This window comes from Toxotes jaculatrix, chromosome 10, assembly GCF_017976425.1.
Source record: "Toxotes jaculatrix isolate fToxJac2 chromosome 10, fToxJac2.pri, whole genome shotgun sequence".
Taxonomy (NCBI): Eukaryota; Metazoa; Chordata; class Actinopteri; family Toxotidae; genus Toxotes; species Toxotes jaculatrix.
In genome coordinates this window covers 23,845,602-23,865,314 of record NC_054403.1, presented here as the reverse complement: position 1 = coordinate 23,865,314, position 19,713 = coordinate 23,845,602, and the positions used below count along the sequence as shown (strand labels likewise).

General features: G+C 39.8%; 1 protein-coding gene across 1 annotated transcript in view; it reads left to right on the top strand.

The window, feature by feature from the left end:
• The window catches only part of fstl5 (follistatin-like 5), a 124,319-nt gene that overhangs the window by 62,183 nt on the left and 42,423 nt on the right, over window positions 1–19,713 (top strand). The window contains exons 8-9 of the mRNA XM_041047709.1: window positions 12,654–12,820; window positions 16,706–16,717. Coding sequence (XP_040903643.1) covers window positions 12,654–12,820; window positions 16,706–16,717 — 179 coding nt within the window. The remainder of the gene's footprint in view (window positions 1–12,653; window positions 12,821–16,705; window positions 16,718–19,713) is intronic.

The following is a 19,713-nucleotide window of genomic DNA, read 5'->3' as shown; positions in this document are numbered from 1 at the left end:
GACCAATAATGTGGTAGTAAAATGAGACCCTACCTGGTTAGACGAGAGTAGAATTTGGATCAGCTCTGACTCAGGTCCTGGGTCAGCTTTCAGTCCCTCAGAAGATCTCCAATTTAAACCCTTCATAATCACCAATGTCACCACTATATTAGTGCTGCAATGATGTACCTTCCCGCTACACCATAATCATCTAACATCATCTATAAGATTCACATTAGGAAATAAAATCTAATTGGAAATGCATTACTTTTTATGGTGTTATTGAATCGACTAAAAGCACTAGTGGGTCAGATTTACTGAGCATGGCTAATCTGTTTTATTACTGTTGGTGTTCTTCCACATACAGGTATAAAACAACCATGTAACATATCACACAGTTAGCGCTATGACTTTTTTATTATGTTTTTTTATTTTTTTTAATCTGACTGGAAGGGTGTGCACAGCTGTTTACAAAATGCAATTACAGGCATCTCCAGTAATGGCTTGAGTCACAGCCTTGAACATGCATTACGCTGGCTCGTAGGTTGCAGATGTAGCCAGGAGACAATCAATTCAGTGAAGCAACATGGCACAGAATGCTTGGAATTATTTGGTCTTATGGACCATGGTCCAGTGCCTAAGGCAAAAATGCTTTGCAAAACTACAGTTTTTCAGTTCATTGCTGACATAATCTGTGAGTGGCAGCTACTAAAATCTATGCAAATACTTTAAGCGCTGTCGTAAACTGAGCTCCATCATAAAATAAATCCGTTGATCCAGTGTGTCCAGAGTTATGGCGCAGCTTGGAAACGAACAGCAGTAAATTCAGAATGACTCCCCATGAAAACGGCACCTGTCTGACTCTTCTAATAAGGACCCTTTGCACACCTTTGTGGAATATTCAAAGCGTGGCAACATTGTTTGTCAGGACAGAAGATAAGGCTTTAATGTCCATGCATTATTCATTCCCCCTTTGCATAGGGGGTTGAGAATCAATTTGCTTCAGCTTGCAGTAAGGAAACTGTCTGGCAGAAGTGATGTCTTTTAATTAGATGATGTTACAGATATGAATGATGTCTGCCACGCTACTGATAGTCAGCCCCTTGTCATCGTTGAATAATTTGGTGAATAATGGCCCAGTGCATCATGGGTAAACAGATAAGGTGTCATCTATCATAAAGTGTCATTAACTTGTGCTAGGTGTGTCACAATACATTGGGGCATCGTCTGGCAGACATCGACAGACGCTAACATCAACTGTATGCAGTAGCAAGACCTCCTGTCACTCTATACGGGAAATATTTGAGGAAACCTACAGTATTACAGTACAAAAGCCACAGCAGCAACCTTAAATATATTTCACTCAAATATATACAATACCTACAGCAGCTCCACTATATACTCTGCAAACGCCACTATAAACATTGGTAAATGAAGTACAGTAGTTATACTTTATGCTGCGCCCCCAGTCAGTCACTATAGCTCAGCTATAATTATTGCATTGAAACAGGTAGATGTTACTCTGTGATGTGCATATATATCCATCATGGTTGTGCTTCTATATGTGTTAACCTGCAGCAATTCTGCATTGATGCTGCATCCAATCCTTTCATCAATGCCTCTGGAGCTGTGCACTCTGCTAAAACAAGATAGCTGAAATCACTTTTGTGCAGTCGGTGCTGAGAGGGAGGTCTGTCATCTGCAGCAGACCAGTCAACATCTGTGATCACTGGCAAATAAACTTAGGAAAAGGTCATGCTCACAGTTTGCCATGAGTAATATCTAAACCTGAATGTAAAACGGGAGTCTGGAACATAGTACACCTGATGTTTGACCTGCCAGTGAGCATATTTGATTTCAGCTACCATACCCAGGCAGGGGAAGCAATGGACGGTATCTAATAGCTAGCTTAACATTAGCCAAGTTGGATAGCATTTGAAAAGCTGCTTCACGTGAAGCAGACTGTGACTGCATCCTTGTGCCAATGTGCTTTTTAAGCCCTTTGAAGTTGGCTGGACAATCACAAGGGTGCTCTGCCTGTGCACCACACAGTTTAAATGTTATTAGTTTGGGTACACCTACTAAATGCATTCTCCAGGCTCCTAGACGTGCTGCCTCACAGACAACAATGAAAATGAATGTGCAAGTGCTTGGAAAGAATCCTCGGTCTGAATGCTCCCTCAGGCTAGTTTGTTGGCATTAAAGCTCATCCCCAACAAAACCTCCTCTTAGGTCCATACACAGCAGACCTGCAGTGCACAACGCATGCAAAAGGCCTCATTCCTCTTTGTGTCTGCATGTAAACACTCTGGCAACAGCAGTAACAGAAGCTGTCCTATTCTATGTACTCCACTGATATGACCACTGTTATGATTATATAGCTACCCTCATTTTAGCTTGTCCCCAGTGCTCTCCAGGTGTTTTTGGATGTAAAGTTTATTCATTCTATACACATTATTTCGCTGATTCACAGTAATGACCTTAATCGTACTTTTCTGTCAAGTGGAGTAGTAATGCTGTTTGTGCTGCACTGTGGGATGTATCTCACCCCTGCTTGTTGTTCCTGGGTGCCAAGATATTGATCTGAACCCTGACACCACCTGACAGAACACCCAGCCAGGAGATACAGCTCTTTGATTTCTGCTGAGGCTAGAAGCCTTGAAGTACCTGTTAGACTCCTAAGGGACTGGTGGGAAACTAAGATGGACTGTAATGTGATCCATCATATTTGTAATGTTGATGTGGCTCTCACAGATTGCTTGAGTTCAAGGTGAGAACTGACATTGTTTTTTATTAAGGGCAACACCAGTATCTGTACTGTATGTTAATATCAGAGATGACCCTCCACTGTCTCTAAGTTCACAACCACCTTATCTGCTGGTGTTCATATTTATCACACCTGCAATATGTTAATTCTGTATTTTTTAATACTTAATTCACACAATATATGCCAGTGACAACATGGTTATGCTTTGGTAGCTTAAATTACATAAGAGGCTGCTCCACCAGTGGGTTCTAAAACATCCCATATTAGTGTTTTCTGAATTACCACCACCACATGCACTGACACTTAAAGTGGAAAGCTTAGAGAGAAGGGGAATCTCTGGCGGACTAAAAATGAGAGTTATTTTTCTTTTATGTCCTGAGGTTACAAGGAGGGCATTTGGGCCAATTGGACAGGTCCCTAGGCCACTCACAAGGGCATTTGTACTGTGACTTAAGGGCAAAAATGGAAGTGGCCCATCACTGCACAGACAGGCAGTACACAGGTTCAATGCTTTGACGCTCCAAGTAAAAAGCGCAGACATGGTTTATAGCCAGCTTATACCGAAATTAAGGCAACTAAAACGTCCTGGTTACGGTGAGAAATTAATACCACCGCAAGGTTCATGTATTACGTGTTCTGAAGGTTTTAATCATGGCACGATTCTCATCAGCGGATGGTGTTTGCCCATTTGTCAGGGAATTACTTTTTGTCTGTGTTTGTTTATAATCCAACATGTCATAACAAAATAGATACTGTGATGAAATTGTTTTCTTAACTGTTGTTTTCAAGGCCAAGAATGAACTTTGAGCTAATAATGCTAATATGCAAATAACAGTCTAAGCAAATGGACATATCAGTATTTTTTATTTTTTTTTCAATTAGTTTTGCTCGGGGGAGCATATCAGTTGTGGCTGTGTAGTTGTGATGTTCTTTTTACATTTTCTCTTTTACACTTGTTTGTCTCCTTTTTGTTTCATTTTATGCCACCTCCCTTTTCCTCATTTGCTTTTGTTTAAATGCAAGACAGCTTTAATCTCGTGTATTTCCAAGCCTGGTGTAATCCCTACGTTTGCAGAAACTTTGCCAAGCTCGAAAATTAGTTGACTTACACTTTCTACTTCTGTGAAGATTATAATTGGACGTCCATACCAGCAGCCAGGCCTCCTTCAGGGAGGGCTCCTTCCATTAGGGCAGGTTTGCTGGTATTCGGCACCCATGGCATAGCGACAATTAATGGATACTCAGGCTTTTACTTGTCAGAACCCCTGCTGAGCATTCCATTCACAGGCTGCGAGAAATGGTGTTAAAATGGTTTCATAATTCATGGTTCATTTTCTAACGTGACTTTTCTATCTCCAGAATGTATTAGAGAGATTTAAAAGAAGTTGAATTACTTTTTTTTTTTTTTTTAAATTCTAAGTGATCCTCAAGTGAAGCACAAGGGCCAATTTTCTCAGCACTTCACAAGGGAGGATTGTTCTTTCCTCTTGAACTGGGTGACAAAGGGAAGGCACTGTGTATTTTAAACAATTATATATTTACTGACAACAAAGCTTTGTTTTTGTTTAGAATAGAAACGATTGTTCCATTACCATTTATTAAAGTCAATTAGAGGTTCACCTATAAGTTCCTCATTTATTTTGTATACACTGAATCACTTCACAATTCTGCAGCACAGATTAGGATAAAAATTGATTATTCTGGAAGTTTTACTAAATATTGATATTATGTTGATATTAAAGTTTTAAGGTATGTCTTAGCAGAAGACACCAGATACTTTACTAAAAACAAGTGACAGCAGAAAGTCTCAACAATGGATCAAACAAACTAGACACTTAGCATTGGGTAGAGTTCATTCCTGTCCTTGACTGGTCACTGATAATAAGCAGTTATGTGTACGGTACACTGTCATTGTTGTCAGTGAAAACGAGAGGGAAACTCATATATCCAGTTGCTTTAAGCACCAGTGTGCAGCAGAAAAAGGCTTTATCCACAAAATAAGTCATGTAATTTTTTTTTTTTTTTTTTCATTTTTAGGAGCTTCAACAAAACTTTAAGTGTTACATCTCAAAGAGCATGATAAAAATATAACTGCCAGAATTAAAAATGGTGTGACAGAACAATAACTCTGAATAAAAGACATTGCACACCAGCAGTTTTTCCAACAATCCACATCCACTCCCAAGAGAAGTGCGTCACTGTGCAAGCCCCAAATCTTATTCTTCTTCTGCTGGCACATTTTAAGCATAATCTCCATAGGATGAGCTGTTCAGATAACACAAGTTCCAATATTACTTTCCATATGTTTTAAACTTCCCTTCCCTCCTCAAGTTAGAGTATGATTGGTCTTTGGTTCCACTATAGCCATATGCAGCAGTGGTGGGCGAGAGAGATGAAATAGATGAATCCTGATCAAACACTGCTGTTTGCTTTTTGTATACTTCTGATGGAGCTTATCTGAAAACATATGTTTTTCCTTTGAATTTGTGATGTCACTCAGCCTGGTAAAGACAGTTTGTTAAGTGACTGTCCTTCAGCTGGTTCTGAGGGCAGTGACACAGTTAGAGGTCGCAGTCTTCTTGGATTCAATGAATAACTGCTTCAGTAGCGCTCACACGCTGCTGACGGGTCTGGTTTAAATTCTCACTATGGAGAAACCTTCTTTCAAAATATATTTTATGCCCTCTGACCTGAGAGAGGTTCAGTGTGCTTTTCTGGCTGTCAGGATTGTTTAGCAGTTATGTGTAAACAGATTGCTGCATCCATCCTCTTCTCTCAGCATTTAACATCTCCTGTCAACCAGCTGAAGGTGTTGGCATACACCATTTGCAGTCGTGCAGCTTCTCAAGTGTGCTGTGAGGCTGGTGCTGGTGTAAAACTAGAAGAACACACAGACAGCTGGATGTAAGCTTCCGACATTTCCAACAGGTAGAGCTGATTGATGCAGGCGCTAAATATACTGCACACACAAACATTTAAACAGAATTCTGATGTACCTTAGAATAGTGAAGGAACAGCCATCACTCAGCACTGAACCCTCAATAAAAATAAATGCGAAAGCTAAAATGCTCTATGATTTTCTCATTGCAGTAATATAGGGGAAGTTTCTTTAGTTGTTTTCCACAAGGTTGCTGTGATAAAATTAGTCCAATTAGAGCCGCTCTTAGGTTCAGTTGCATACTAATGCTGTCCGTCCCTCAGGAGCTCTACCCACAGCTGCTTAGGAAACAGACACGAGGCTGATCAGCCAGAGGTAATGCACTCACTAAGGCCACTTGTTAATATTTTACCGTCATCTTGATATTTGTAATGTTTGTGGGAGGAGAGAGGAAGCAGATAATAATTATCCTCTCTTCCTTTACCTAATACAAGTAATTTGTGCATTTTTAAGCCTGTTACAGCAGTAATGCTGTGGAAACAGTTATTTATTCTGGCTTAAAAAAGTGCAGAAAGATGTGACTGGAGATGCTGATGGATACTAAGAGACTGGTCACTGCAGCTGTGCCTGGAGTATTTCCCTTGAACTGGGTCTGTTCGTAGCATTTTAAAATAATCTCATTTGAGCGGAAAAGCTCAGATTCAACATCAAAGTTATTTCTACCCTCAGAATGATGCCAAAGTTCTTTGACCTAAAGTTGAGCTCCAGAGTTTTCACATAACGAACATAAATTTATTTACACTGATGAATTCACTTGTGCAGATGTAGAGTATAACTGTCTCAGACAATGTTGACTGGAGTTACTACCTTCAAAGATGCTCAGAAGATCATAATTGCAAGTGTGTGATGTTGAGATAACAAGCCTCCAACGTTTACATCTGTTTTATATTTCTCTGCCTTGTTTCTCAGTGTTGAGTTTTTTTTTAGTTTATTTAGCACAAGCAACAAAACACATAGTACACACGAATAGTGCTTTGATTACAAAAACCAAATGGTCTTATGAAGGCGTTTTTCAAAAAACAAAACTCTCTATTTTACTTTAACAACAGTATGTTTACAAAGGGGAACCTGAAGTAATCCACAATTGCAAGCTAAAGAAAGTTAAACAGGCAGTGTCACGCTTTTAGGCCTTGTTTGTCTCAGACAAACATTGTGTGAAAGAAAAGCAGGCGATATGCAAACAAATGTAACAGCTCCACTTAGAATTTGGAGAACATATGCAACTGAAATAATCCCAAAATGATCTACGAAAACAATTTTATATGTAGCCTGTGTAAGATATACATTTTAATGTGCTATATATTGCTGCAATAAATATTTCTACAAATATATGGTGAGGAAAAACCTTGTTGGTTTGGTGAGAGATCTCCATGAGTACTAAGAAGAAACTGTATATATTCTCCATCGGCTACAGCCTCTCTTTGGACAAAGGTGTTTTTATTTTACATAATAGATTGTTTTGGAATGCTGGGTGTTTGTTGTAGGTGGAGGTGTCATTTTTTTGTCTGTATGGTCTGCTTTTTGTTTCACACGGGAGCTGACAATATTCAGTGAACTACTTTTCTTGTTCAAAACAAAACAAAACAATAATCTTGGTTATGTTAAACATGCTTCCATGTGCGATCCCCCCTCGAGTTTCCTCACTCAGCAGGGTATGATCTCTCCCTGACAACCTTTCAAATCACCTGAGCAGTGTTTTGTTATTGCTTTCTCATTGTACACGGAGGTGCTTTGATTAGTAGTGTGACTAGTGGCAGCAGTTCAACATAAAAAGCAAAAATAAGCATTTTCCTTGGGAAAATAAAGGGAATATGTGAACTTCAGCTTTCACAAAGTCCACTGAGTCTCTCATATGTTGTATCAAAAACAGAGACTCCGCTCTTTTTGCTTTGGGAGAGAGTTTACACAAATCAACTCAACCAAGATCAGAGTGTGTTCACATGGATTTGTATTCTGTTTTTGGGGTGTTTTTTTCCCTTTTGAGTCTTTGCATATCGGCTATGAATACTCCGCATCAGGGAAAATACTTTTATCTTCACTTCAAAATGTCAAACTCAAAGCAGTTGGGGGTACACAACCATTCAGCCTTAGTAATATTGAACATCATCGAGACGGAGAGAGAGGGAGTGTGTTAGAGGAATGAAAGACTTGGTGAAGAGAGACAGAGCAAGTGAGCATGTGTTTGAGAAAGAGAGCGGCGGAGCATGATAGAGGATGGAGGAAGGGGGTTGGCTGAGCAACCTTGGTGCAATTTGTCTTCATGCAGCTGGCCCCTCGCAACGTCCTGTAGGCCCAGGCTATTTTCCCTGACAAGCTTGTTGCCTCCAGTGCAATAGGTGATTTACCTCTCGCCGTGGCACTGACCAACATCCCATTCTGGGGGCAGAGCAGAGTAAATCAAAAGTCTGGACTTCACCGTTAATCACTAATTACAGGTTGGACGGTGAAGGTTGATCCTTCCCTGGAGGCTGAGTCCCTCAGGCCTCAAATCAGACCAAAAAGAGGAGCCAAGGCCACTTCCACCTCTGATAAATCTCTCACAGAGGAGGTGCTGGACTCAGAGTGTTTGAGTCAGCTCCAGCAGCCCAGACTCCCGTCTCTCTGAGGAGTTTCTCATTCAGGTCGGATTCTAGCCCTCACTTCCTTCTTCCCTCCCCTCTTTTCTCTATCTAACAGCTAAAGCTATGATGTAGCCTGCCTGGCCGTCTGTCGCCCACTTTCTTCTTTAAATTCTCCCTATAACTTCACACATTTCTATCCCCCCAGGGATCAGCGACAAATCGAGTTTGTTGCTTGCAGCGTATTCCAAAAGCATTAAGATACAAGGGGACTGTAATTGAACGGTTAGGGAGGACATTATTGAAGAAAATTTTTGTCAGTGTATCCACCCACCACCACCACCACCACCACCTCAACACCATGGAGAGCACAAGTGGCTGCATGGTGTGTTGATCTGCTGGCTACAGTGTTATCAGTGTCAGGTGAGGAGGAGGATGCGTGACTGATGGAAGATCCATTTTCCTTAATTCTTCACTTTCTGCATCGGGGCTGTGTTTTACTTTCCCTGCTGTGTTGTTCTTCCTATTTCTATATTTATGCGTTTTTTTGGTCATCATATATTTTTTGAGATTATTGTTGATTTAGTTGATTTACACCAAGGCCAGCACTTTCCCACAGCATTTAACTATCCCCTTTAAATCTGCACTGAACAGCACCAGATTTGCATGTCGGTGCAAGATATAAAGATTTTGACATTTTTAAACTTCAAAAGCCTGGAAACAATAAACCCGGGCCAATAAACATGAATCTAATAGCAGACATTTATTTGAAAGAGAAGAAGAAGAGTAACATCCAAACACCCAAACTCTCCACTGGAAGCGTCCATTTCAGTTTTAAGACCGACTTCCTGGTTCAGATTTAACCTACTGTACGTGCTTAAGTTTTGTGCGCTTACAGTTTTCTTGGGTGATGAGCGGCTATCAGAGACATTACCAGGGAGTTCACTCACCAAAATAAAGTGGGACTTTATCTGGAAAAGCTGTCTGCCTGTTTACAACTTGTTTGTTGCCCTGCTGAGCCCTTTTTTATTTTGCAATACTTCCATTTTCCAAGATCACAGCTGTTACTTTGAGTATAGTGCTACTTTAACCCCATTGAACTCATAGCCAGTGCTATGAAAATATAACTCAAGCTATAATAAACTGTATTTGTTGTCTGTTGACATTTGCCATCCCAGTGAGTCTGTTATGTTATCCCAAAGAAACAACAGAGTCAAAAGGTCTGATCCTGTTTAGTTCATCCTTCTGTGGAAGGAGCACTAGCTCACCACAGTTTAGGACAGTTTGAGCTTTAGCTCTGAAGTTTCAATTTGTTCCATCCTGCCAGAAATATCCACCAGAGTTTAATATTTGACAAGTAGGGTGGCGACGTGAAGGGCGATGTGTTGTCACTCTCTGCTGCAGATTCACTTTGCTGAGGCGTTAAGGATGAGTGTGTTACCGCTTTAAAATCACAGCTAAAGCCAGCAGCATGGCTGTGTGCCCTGAAACAACTACTTTGTTGTGAAAACTTTTTTAAACATTGTGCTGAACTTGGACAGAACTGAAGTTGCACCACTTCAAACTCAGTGGATGAAATACACTTTTAATGAGGCCTTGTAAAGCCAGAAGGTTTTTGTTCTCCATCATTTTTCATTTCCCTTCAGTCATTTCTATTTTTTGTTCCCATGACGGCTCTCATATCACCCCTGCTGACTGCTGTTGTCATGTCTTTATTACATACAAACAGCTCTTAACTGATCAAACGTGTTCCTTCAAATGACTTCTGTCACTCTCTGCTGTCCACAGGGGAAGCGTTTCAGGCGCGGTATGAAGTTGGTTATTGCCTTTCATTACCATTTAAACCCTTCCTTTTCTAGATCAATACAAGTGACGGGTTATGTTCATTACCAGAGGAATTTCCATCTGTGCAGACCACAAGACATTTTATCATCACCCAGTGAAAGAGACTGACTAATGAATGAATAACTCATGTTTGCTTTTTTAGAAATGAAAGACTGATTGTCTCATTAATGGATGTTTGAAAGCTGCCTTCTCATTTCTTCATGTGTATGTATGAGATGATTTGGTATGCATAATAATAATGAAACATTTTATTTCAAAGTTCTTATCTCAAGGTTTGCTCCAACTTGATTTTGCAATATACATGGAAGTGGACACTGCAGTAAGAACACCTGTAATATATAATACAATCTGATGCAATAAGTTGGCAATATACCCCAGCTTCATGGAACTGGTGATGTTCAATCTTTGTCAACTCTGTCACAGAGCGGTTGGCTCAACTCTCTGGTAACTTGTGAGGTTAACATGGAATTACGTTTCATACTGAAAGATGTTTCTGTTATTTTGTCCACAAAGCAGTAAGCAAAGTTAAGCAGAAACAGCTCTCTACTGTATTTCACTACAATAAGCTTTTCCTGTGAAATGACCTTCTGGGTATAGACAATAACAGAAATATGGTATAATAAGGTATTTTATAACAGATTTCATCTAGATTTTAGGCCCCCATGCCCCCAAAAGCTATGTTTCCTGCAAGAGGAGCAAATTGATCACCACGGTTTACAGTAATGCTTCTATTAATGGATTGTGAAGAGAAAAATGTGAAAGTGAAGTGAAAATTACAAAATGTAAATGAGCTGCTGATTATGCACCGCCCTTAAGTACAGTGTCTGTGCTGCTAATTGAGTTTTCATAAATAGATTTTAACAGGGATGTTTCTGTATTATTGATTTTGTTTTTCACTGTTAAATAATCAATTTGAAACAAACAGTTAAGCTCCTGGATTTATTTATTTATTTTTTTAACACAACAAAGCACCAAGCCAAGCTAGATTCTCACAAATTACCACAGAGTTAGACCAACTCTTCGCTAACAGTATAATCACCTAAACTTAGAGTCATACTCCACCCAGAAGAAACGGCTGTTATTAATCCTCTAATTTTGATGTAATCCTGGTAGTGATTTGCCTGGGCTTAAGCAGGGTCTCACAGGGCCAAATGAGAGATTAGAAGTCTTAACTCAGATCTTACCACTGAAAAGAAGTATGAGTTGTCTCACGGCTCCAGTCTGATTGGCCTGGATCTAATGGGTGAGCCAAGTTCACAGTTCAAAGACGCAACAAGTGGACCATACGCAGAAAATGAGTGAGAAGGTTAAAAAAAGCATTCAAGAGCCATTGGTATGGGGCTACTGGAGTCACGCTGTAATTGAAGGTGCTCTCATCCTCATTCTCTTGGCTGTGGCAAGTGAACACTGTCTGCTGGACCTGCTCTTTCATTAGGTTTTGTATTTCATGCCCTTAGGAGCAGAACAAATTGAGTCTGTTTCCTTTTGCTCCGTTGCTCATTACCCAAGAGAAAGATTAAAAAGCATTCTCTCACAGGCCACATTACATAATACCACCAAAGAATGGACGAGTGTACATTGTACTCATTGTCTCATCAAAATACTGGACACACAAAAGGCTTTAATAAACCGTAGCCATGCTGACCTCCCAGCACTGAACTCTGGCTTTTTTTTCTCTGTCAGTATTTGCTTAGAACGTGGTAAAAATTAATACAACCGCACCTCACTATCACCAAAAACATGCTTGAAAAACTTCGAGGTATTGCAGGAATACTGAAGCAAGCAAAGCACTGACTCTGATCGAGGTCTAGGAGTGTGTATCCGTGGGGAACTCTCTCCTGGCAGCGCAGGTTTTTTTTTTTTTTTTTTTCCGTGTTACTTTCATCAGAAAGGATGCACTCCTGGGCTTTTACAACAGCGTGGAGAGCCTAGCTTGTTTTAAACTCTCAGAACACTGAGCATGTTAAAAATATTCCAACTTACAGTTACAAAGCAGTGCTTCAGATGAGATTTCAGCAGTCAGCAGACCAGCAGCACTGCTGCTCCCCAGAAGTGTCTGTTCTGTTCTGTTAGCTAAAAAACGAGGTACATAGTAGTGGATACTCAGAGAGACCAACAGAGAAAATAGAACTTCCATTATTGTATCATCACATAAATTATGAAGAGTATTTACAGAACATTAAACTTAATTCCTTCCCATTACTTTAAAAATTGCAGTAATTGTGCTGCCTCAGTGCATCTTTAACTAAACAAACATCTGCCTCCACAGCACAACGGCAGCTAATTGAGACACTCTTGTATTTTGTATTTTGTATTCTTGTTTTCAGGCTTCATTAAGAGAGAAATGTGAGCAAAACAGGAATTCTTGCAATGTGAAGTATATGAGTGGGTTTATTCCTCTGAATTATGAGCTGTTACATGAAAGAGAAGTCCATCAAATTTCCAATACAAAGTATGGGCGGACTCGCTTTGTATTACAAATAACTGAGATTGTTGCAACTTTATACGGCAGTTCAATTTGAGTCAGTCTGCTCTCCAACGCTAATTTATTTCCTCTCGTCAACAGATGTGTACCTGCTCACCCTTCCAGATGACCAGAAAGTGACCATCACCACAGTAACAGTTGGCCAGAGCGCTGTGTTGACTTGTGCCATCACAGGGGAACGGAGGCCTCCTATATTGTGGAAAAGAAACCATCAATATCTGAACTCCTTGAACCTGGAAGACATCAATGTAAGAACTAACTGTTGTCACTCTGAATAATTATTTCTAGATCGGTAGAAAGGTCCATGAATATGCAGGTGCAAGTATAAGTAGACACATAAGTACATATATAATTACACAGATAGATACGTAAATAGATACATAGTGGGATTTGTAGTTGAATCTAACACAATGCTAATTACTTTAATTTCACATCATGAAGCATCAACACTTTTTAACTGTTTCCAAGATGTTCCCTAAATTTCAGATGATTTCATCCTAATTTTCTTTCTCATAATATTTATACTTTTTTTTTTTTGGCAGTGGCTCAGATTGTCAGCACATTTTATTTCACTGTTGGCGCTGGCTTTGTATTGTAGGTCTGACAGTAATCCAGGATGTCAGTTTGTATTCTTGGTGTCTGTGTTTAGAGACTGCTGGGAGGGACAGAGATTTCAGACTAAAAAAGAAGATGAAGGGGGATACCAGAGGGGTTCAGCCCTAGAGGAAGGATCTACTTTTACAGCTCTGTGAAAGACTGTGTGCGCGTATGCGTCTGTCTGTGTGTATGCGTATGCGTGTTAATCTACATGCATGGCTCCAGACAGCCCTCTGTGTCGCTTTCATCCACATCAAAAGGAGCAAGGATACTTATGTGGATAGGTACAGAAAAGGCAGACCTCCTTCGCCTTACCCTTTTCCTCTCTGTGTGTCAGGGCTGACCAAGATGAGTGTGATACTGCTGTGCATAATTAAGTCAACACTGTCGCAGTAGATAAAGGGAGACCCAGCGAAGCCGCTAATGTAACATTAAATGTTGATGACCCTTAAAATGAGTAAGAGGCGCCCAGCTGTCGCCAGTCATCCTTGGCACCATCAACTGGCTCTAAACTAGCGCGTTGGTTCTGGTTGTTGATGATGTGTGATTCCCATAAAGAGCAGCTCCAAACCATGAGGTGACTTTTAGGCCGTGTACACAAGAGTAACAGCTTTTTACTGTTTTCTTTTTTTTTTTTTTAAGTCATTTTCTGTGATATATCATGCCTGCTTTGAAGCAAATCATGGGCCAAAAAAAGATGTATGCAAGTGCTGGGTGTAACAAAAAAAGAAATATCAAGTCAGATTATTTCTTGACAACAGACTGAATGTGTTTTGGCAGATTTATGGGAAGAAAAAAGAAAAGGTGCGAGGTTTTGTAAGGTCAGCGCAGCCTTTGATCTTTCTTTCATATATTTTTTCCAGGAACTGTTGTACTTCTTTCCTTCTCTTCAGATTCAGTGCAACTAGTTTTTGTTTCATCTCCTGATATTGCCTGAAGACACATAGCAGAGTTCAGTGTCCCAACCAGAGCTGGTCTTTGTCTGTGCTTCACACACTGTCATCAGTTTCCCTGTGGATTAATATCAGATCTTGGACAGGTGCATTTTCAATTCAGATGTCAGCTCAGGGATGAAAGCTTCTGCTGCCAGATGCTGTTCAGTATGTCCATTGTAATCAAAAAAAAAAAAAAAAAACCTTTGTTGGAAGTTCAGTTCATCAATAGTTTGAATAATGACAACATAAAGGCGAGGGACTTAAGCTGACCTGTTATCCTTCGAAATAGTTGGATATTTCTCGGATTTTGCATGAGAACTTTTTAAAAAGGTCTTTTTTTTTTCATTTTGGAATCATACAGTCTTGGTTTGTTGGTGATGAGTCTAAACCTTGCGGTTTGCAGCCATCATACCCCTGGAGAAGGCATCAAAATTTGATTTCCGTCCACAGAATTCATAGCTTGACTTACACATCACAGACAGAACAGAGCTGAAATAAATATACAACTAACAGTTTGTATTTTAATTAACCCTGAGCCACTCTGGAACCCTCAGGATTTTTTATAGTACCTGTATTTAATGTTGTTGCTTAAAATTACACTTCTCTGTCTCTATGTTACACACAGCATATTGGTTGATGATAGTGTAGCTTTATAAAGTGAGAGTGACTTAAACTACCACAGGGATTAATCCGTCTCCTCAGACTGAGAGAACTCGCTGTACTTTGAGCCTCTGAGTCTGCGTGCGATAGTCAGATTTAACTTTTTGTTTGCGCCTAACAAAGCTTCAGTTTACAACCTCTGCTAGTGCACAGATTACCTCCAGAGCAGCTGCACTAACACCAAACACCAACGGCAAGTGAATCAGCATGAGCACTAACAGTCTCCTGTGGCTCATCAGAAAACTGTGTGCAAACCACACAGCACCAGAAGAAACTACCAGTGGAACATGAGTGGCACACCAACGGCGGCTTAATCCCGATTTATATTTGGCTCTGAGACTTCCAGTCAATCATTGTTGTTCCTTCCAGAGAGGAGAATGGATTTTGTCTGCACCTGGCATCCACAGACCCATTCTAAATTGCCTTGCAGACAATTTCTGTATAATTGCTGGCTGTTAATATTTGTGAGCATCCACTGCCAGCCTTAATTAGAGTCATATTCCTGTGAGTACACATGGGAGGTTTACGCAGTCTAATCTTGCAGGCCTTCCCAGTTTAGAATGTGGTTATTTTAGAAATTTTTGTCGACATTCAGACTTAGTGAATCCCGTATTAATCCCAGCGGTGCGCTTGTATCCTGGAGTTCAATAGAGCCTCTCTAAATTTTGACAAAGCAGCTTACTGTAATTCCATGAAGTTGACAGTTGCTGGCTGTTGCATCATCATCCAAGGCTGTCAGTATTTCAATCCTCCCTGAGTGGCCGAGCAAAAGACACAGTCATGTACTCTGTATGCCTGTGTGTGTGTGTGTGTACATTCATGTTTGTGTCGGGGGATGGTGCTTCTGTCGTCTCGGAAATAGTTCAGAAGATGAAAACTGCATTTCGACATTTTGTAATTCACGAAAAGTTTGGAAATCCAACAATGTGAAAGAGTGTATGGCTAAAAATGTTGGAAGTTTGAATAAAGAATTTATCAGCAACTTTTTAGAGTAGCATTATCTTTGTGACCTTGCAAGTGAACTTGGCAAGGTCACAATGAAATGTATCTGACTAAGCACCAAAATCTTTGAATTGAATCCTGAAAAAAAAAAAAAAGAAAAACACGGAACTGTTAAAAATAGAAAAATACGTTTTGAAGTCAGTAGCTTCAACAGAAACAGATATAACACAGGAGTCAGTACAATCTGAGATGAATCTTTCTTCTTTCTTATCTTGTCCATTGAAATAGGTGTTTTTATCTCCCATAATGCTCTGTGCCTTGTGCTGCTGGTTTTCACATTTTCTCTGCATAGAAGAAAATGTACCATGTTACATTAAATGTGTGTGACTATTTATTTATCTACATTCAGCTTTGATCAGTTTGCATCAATTCATATGATTCTATTTGTATTCTACTTGTGCTGCTTCAGTAGGATGAGCGAATCAAGCCGTGCAACATTATATGGCAGATAACTGAATCTAACTGAATCACAGTGGCCTGTTTTATTATATCTCCAGCTTCTGTTGATGGGTTTCTTGTGGAATTAATCATGTGGTCTGGGAGCCCAGAACCACACTCCTGTACTCATCTACACCGCCCCTATATTATCCTGACGTTAGACACTGTGTTATATACTGCACTAGGACTGTAATAGGGCTGCGACTAATAATGAATTTAATTATCGAGTAGCCTGCTGATTACCTTCTTAATTATCATCAGAAAACAGTGAACAATGCCCTTCACACTTTCCTGAAGACCAAAGCACCGTCATCAAAAGTCCAAAAAGTTGACTATACTATGAGACAAAAAGAAAACTCACATTAAAGAAGCTGAAACCTGCATGTGGTTTAATTTCCGTCTGTATCATCTGGTTGCTTAACGGTCAGTTTCTAATGCCTTAATACTGTGGTGTGACTGAACTCCTTAATGTTTGACATCTGTTTTACCCCCCCACAACAGATCCCGTCCCAGGTAGGGTGTTTTTATTTGTTTGTTTGTTTGTTTTTTGTCTTGACAAACTGACATTACTTCACACTGGTTTTTCTTTCCATTCACAAAAAGCCCACAAAGCTAGTGACGTGCCTGTAACAGATGCATGATGCTGTAATCCAAATCACAAACTCTAAGATGCACATAACAGGTTGTAGACATGAACATTATGCTCCTTCACTGCAAAAGGTTTCTACACATATAAATGAGAATTTAAACCTGGTTGTGAGAGTTGAAAGCACATTTTGAGACCCTCCTCTTTTCACTGTTTTAAGGGGTTAGTTTACCCAAATTACAAAAAACAGTGTATTTTCTCACTTAGCTCAGATATGTACCTTTACCTCATTAGAAAGGCAGTGAATGGAAAAACATGCAGTCAAATCCTTATTTTTATTTTTTTTGGTGAATGGCGTTTTTGAATTCTGTGAGCGCCACATATTAAATTCCTTTCACCTCCATCGTCTTCCACGTCGTGCACAACAGGTGAGCCAGAAACCGTTTCTTTGTGTTTTGTAATTTGAGTGATTGGCCCTATTTAATGTCAAAACACAGGCTATTTTTAACTCTGTCGCCTCAGTATTCTTCCATTGTGAGGAAACATGTTTCTCTGGCCTTTTGTACTCACTGGAGGGTATTTTCACTCAACGCACTGTGTTCCTCTCACAATGTTTCATAAAGCCAGGCTGGAAGCTTCTTCAAAGGCCATTTTCTGAAATGCCTCGTCACTACCAGAGGTTAGCGATCCAACGGGGTGGCTCTTTAGTGTCCTTTTAGAGGTGACCTGGCACTGACAGCTTTATTAATTATAGTTTCTTGAGGGCTATGGCCTATTTGTAAATCCACCTCTACCTGCCCTTGTCTCTGAGTAGTCTTAGCCTACTCTGCTTTGTCTGCAGAGAGCTGGGTGCTGGGTGCTGCTGATAGCTGAGGTGAGGTGGAGGAATCATGTCGACAGCCTCCGCCGTGGCTCGTTCCACCCCTCTGAGTTTCATTTCTCCCCCCATTCATTTTTCATTTAAGAAGGTGACACAATATGCTCTCAGCCCAAGGGGCCAAAACGCACCATCGATTTCCCCTCATATTGTGAGGCTCTGATGCTTCACTCAGCCCGAGCTGTTTCCAAGCTCGTAGGTTAGATCGGAGCGCACCGGGACGAACTGATAAACACACCGTATGCCTGTAAACACGATGGCTGACTCTCCTCGCTTGTCTGTTGACTTTTAAGGGGAAAGTGAATGCCAAGCAAAGATGTGATCCAAATGTTAAAAGCTATTTAATGAGAAAAGCCATTTTTCTTGTGATGAACTCTTCTGAAAGAGGACTGCTAATTAAGGCAGAGTCTTTTTTTAATATAAGAATGCAGTGTTCAAACTGAGAGCACGGGGGCAGAGTCATGGACATTTTTAAGAGCGGAAGTTCACAGCACTAAAAGATATCTGGATGTTTTTTTAATGCATGGCAGCAATCAGCAATGAACACGTTTTGGCACTTGGCCCTCATCAAGTTAGTGGGAACTGAAGAAAAGTCTAATAAGTGCCAGAGCACGTTCGTTTCTGGAAAGCCACTGTTCATTGGAAAGTGTTGAAACCTATGATTGTGAACGCAGGAAGTTCTTTTGGTTCCGAGTAGTTTCTCAAGCTGTGTAATATAATCACTTGATTTAGTTAATGTGCTGAAATCACCGTCGTCATATAGTTTAATACGGAGTTGAGTTTTTTTCCTCAAATAAATTTAAACTTCAGAGATAATTTCAGTTCCAATATAGCTTAGAATTATGTGACTGTAACATGAAATGACTAAAAACTGTACTGTATCAATTGTGTATCAATTGTGTACTGTATCAATTGTGAAGTGAACAATTGAGATGCATGAAAAGCAAACTAAGTGTTACACAATTGTGGAAAACAATGCTGTTAGGAATTTTACATTTTGCTTCAGATGACAACTTATTCATCACGACCAGTGCTATATTGTACAAAACAGAAAGACCTTGACAGGCTACCCTTAATTTAAAAAAAATCTCCTGAGGTCAGAAAGTAAAAGTACTGAAGCTTTGTTAGGAAATTTGATAAATGGCTTATTCTTAAGTTTGCAAGTAGGAAAAAAAAGTTTTTTAAATTTTTACTTTTCATCCATTATAAAAAAAAAATGCTTTTATCACTTTGTTAATAAGGGTACAGAACATAAAAACTTATATTTTAGAGAATCAGCATCCCCTATTTTTATACTGTACATTCACTTTTTGAGAATATAATATTACTTTAAAACTCTATAATTTAAAACCTCATTACAGTGTCTTGTCGAGATAACTTTTTAATGCAGCATGGTCTTAACAAGGTGGCAGACATTCGCTCTTTGCCATACAGAGGGATTCATCACACCGGCACACCATCAGTGGGCTCACTAGCTTTGCGGGCTTCTTTCTCTTCCACAGCCTGAATCATTTATTTTTGTTTCTTCTCTTTCCTTGTCCAGCACCTTTTCTTTTTTTTTTTTTTGTTTGCTGCCTAATAATCACAACACAGCATGAATTAATCATGTTTCATTTTGCTCTACACAAGCTCACATCATGGATAGGTTTTGGTTTAATTAAAAGCCTGTGTTTTGTTTTAAATAAGCCACATGAGAATTAAAGTGTAACATGTTTTGTTTATTTGTGTGGTGTGCACGTTAACCGATTTGCATTTTGTCCTTTTCAGGGACAATGACATTTGAATGAGCAGCAGAAGTTGCTCTGATTGATTGTGTCTGCAGCACTACATTTGCCTGTTTTGTTTTGAAAGCAGTTATCACTGTGTCATTTCTACACTAATCAATTACAGCCTCCCTTTCCATCAGATCACTTTCCTCTGATTGGAAAAATGACACATACCAGGAAACAATTTTTCTTAACTCAGACTTTGACAGTTATTTTCCTCTGCTGTTTTCTGTGGCACCAAATGGCATCAACTTTTGACTTAGATTGATGAACATTGCTC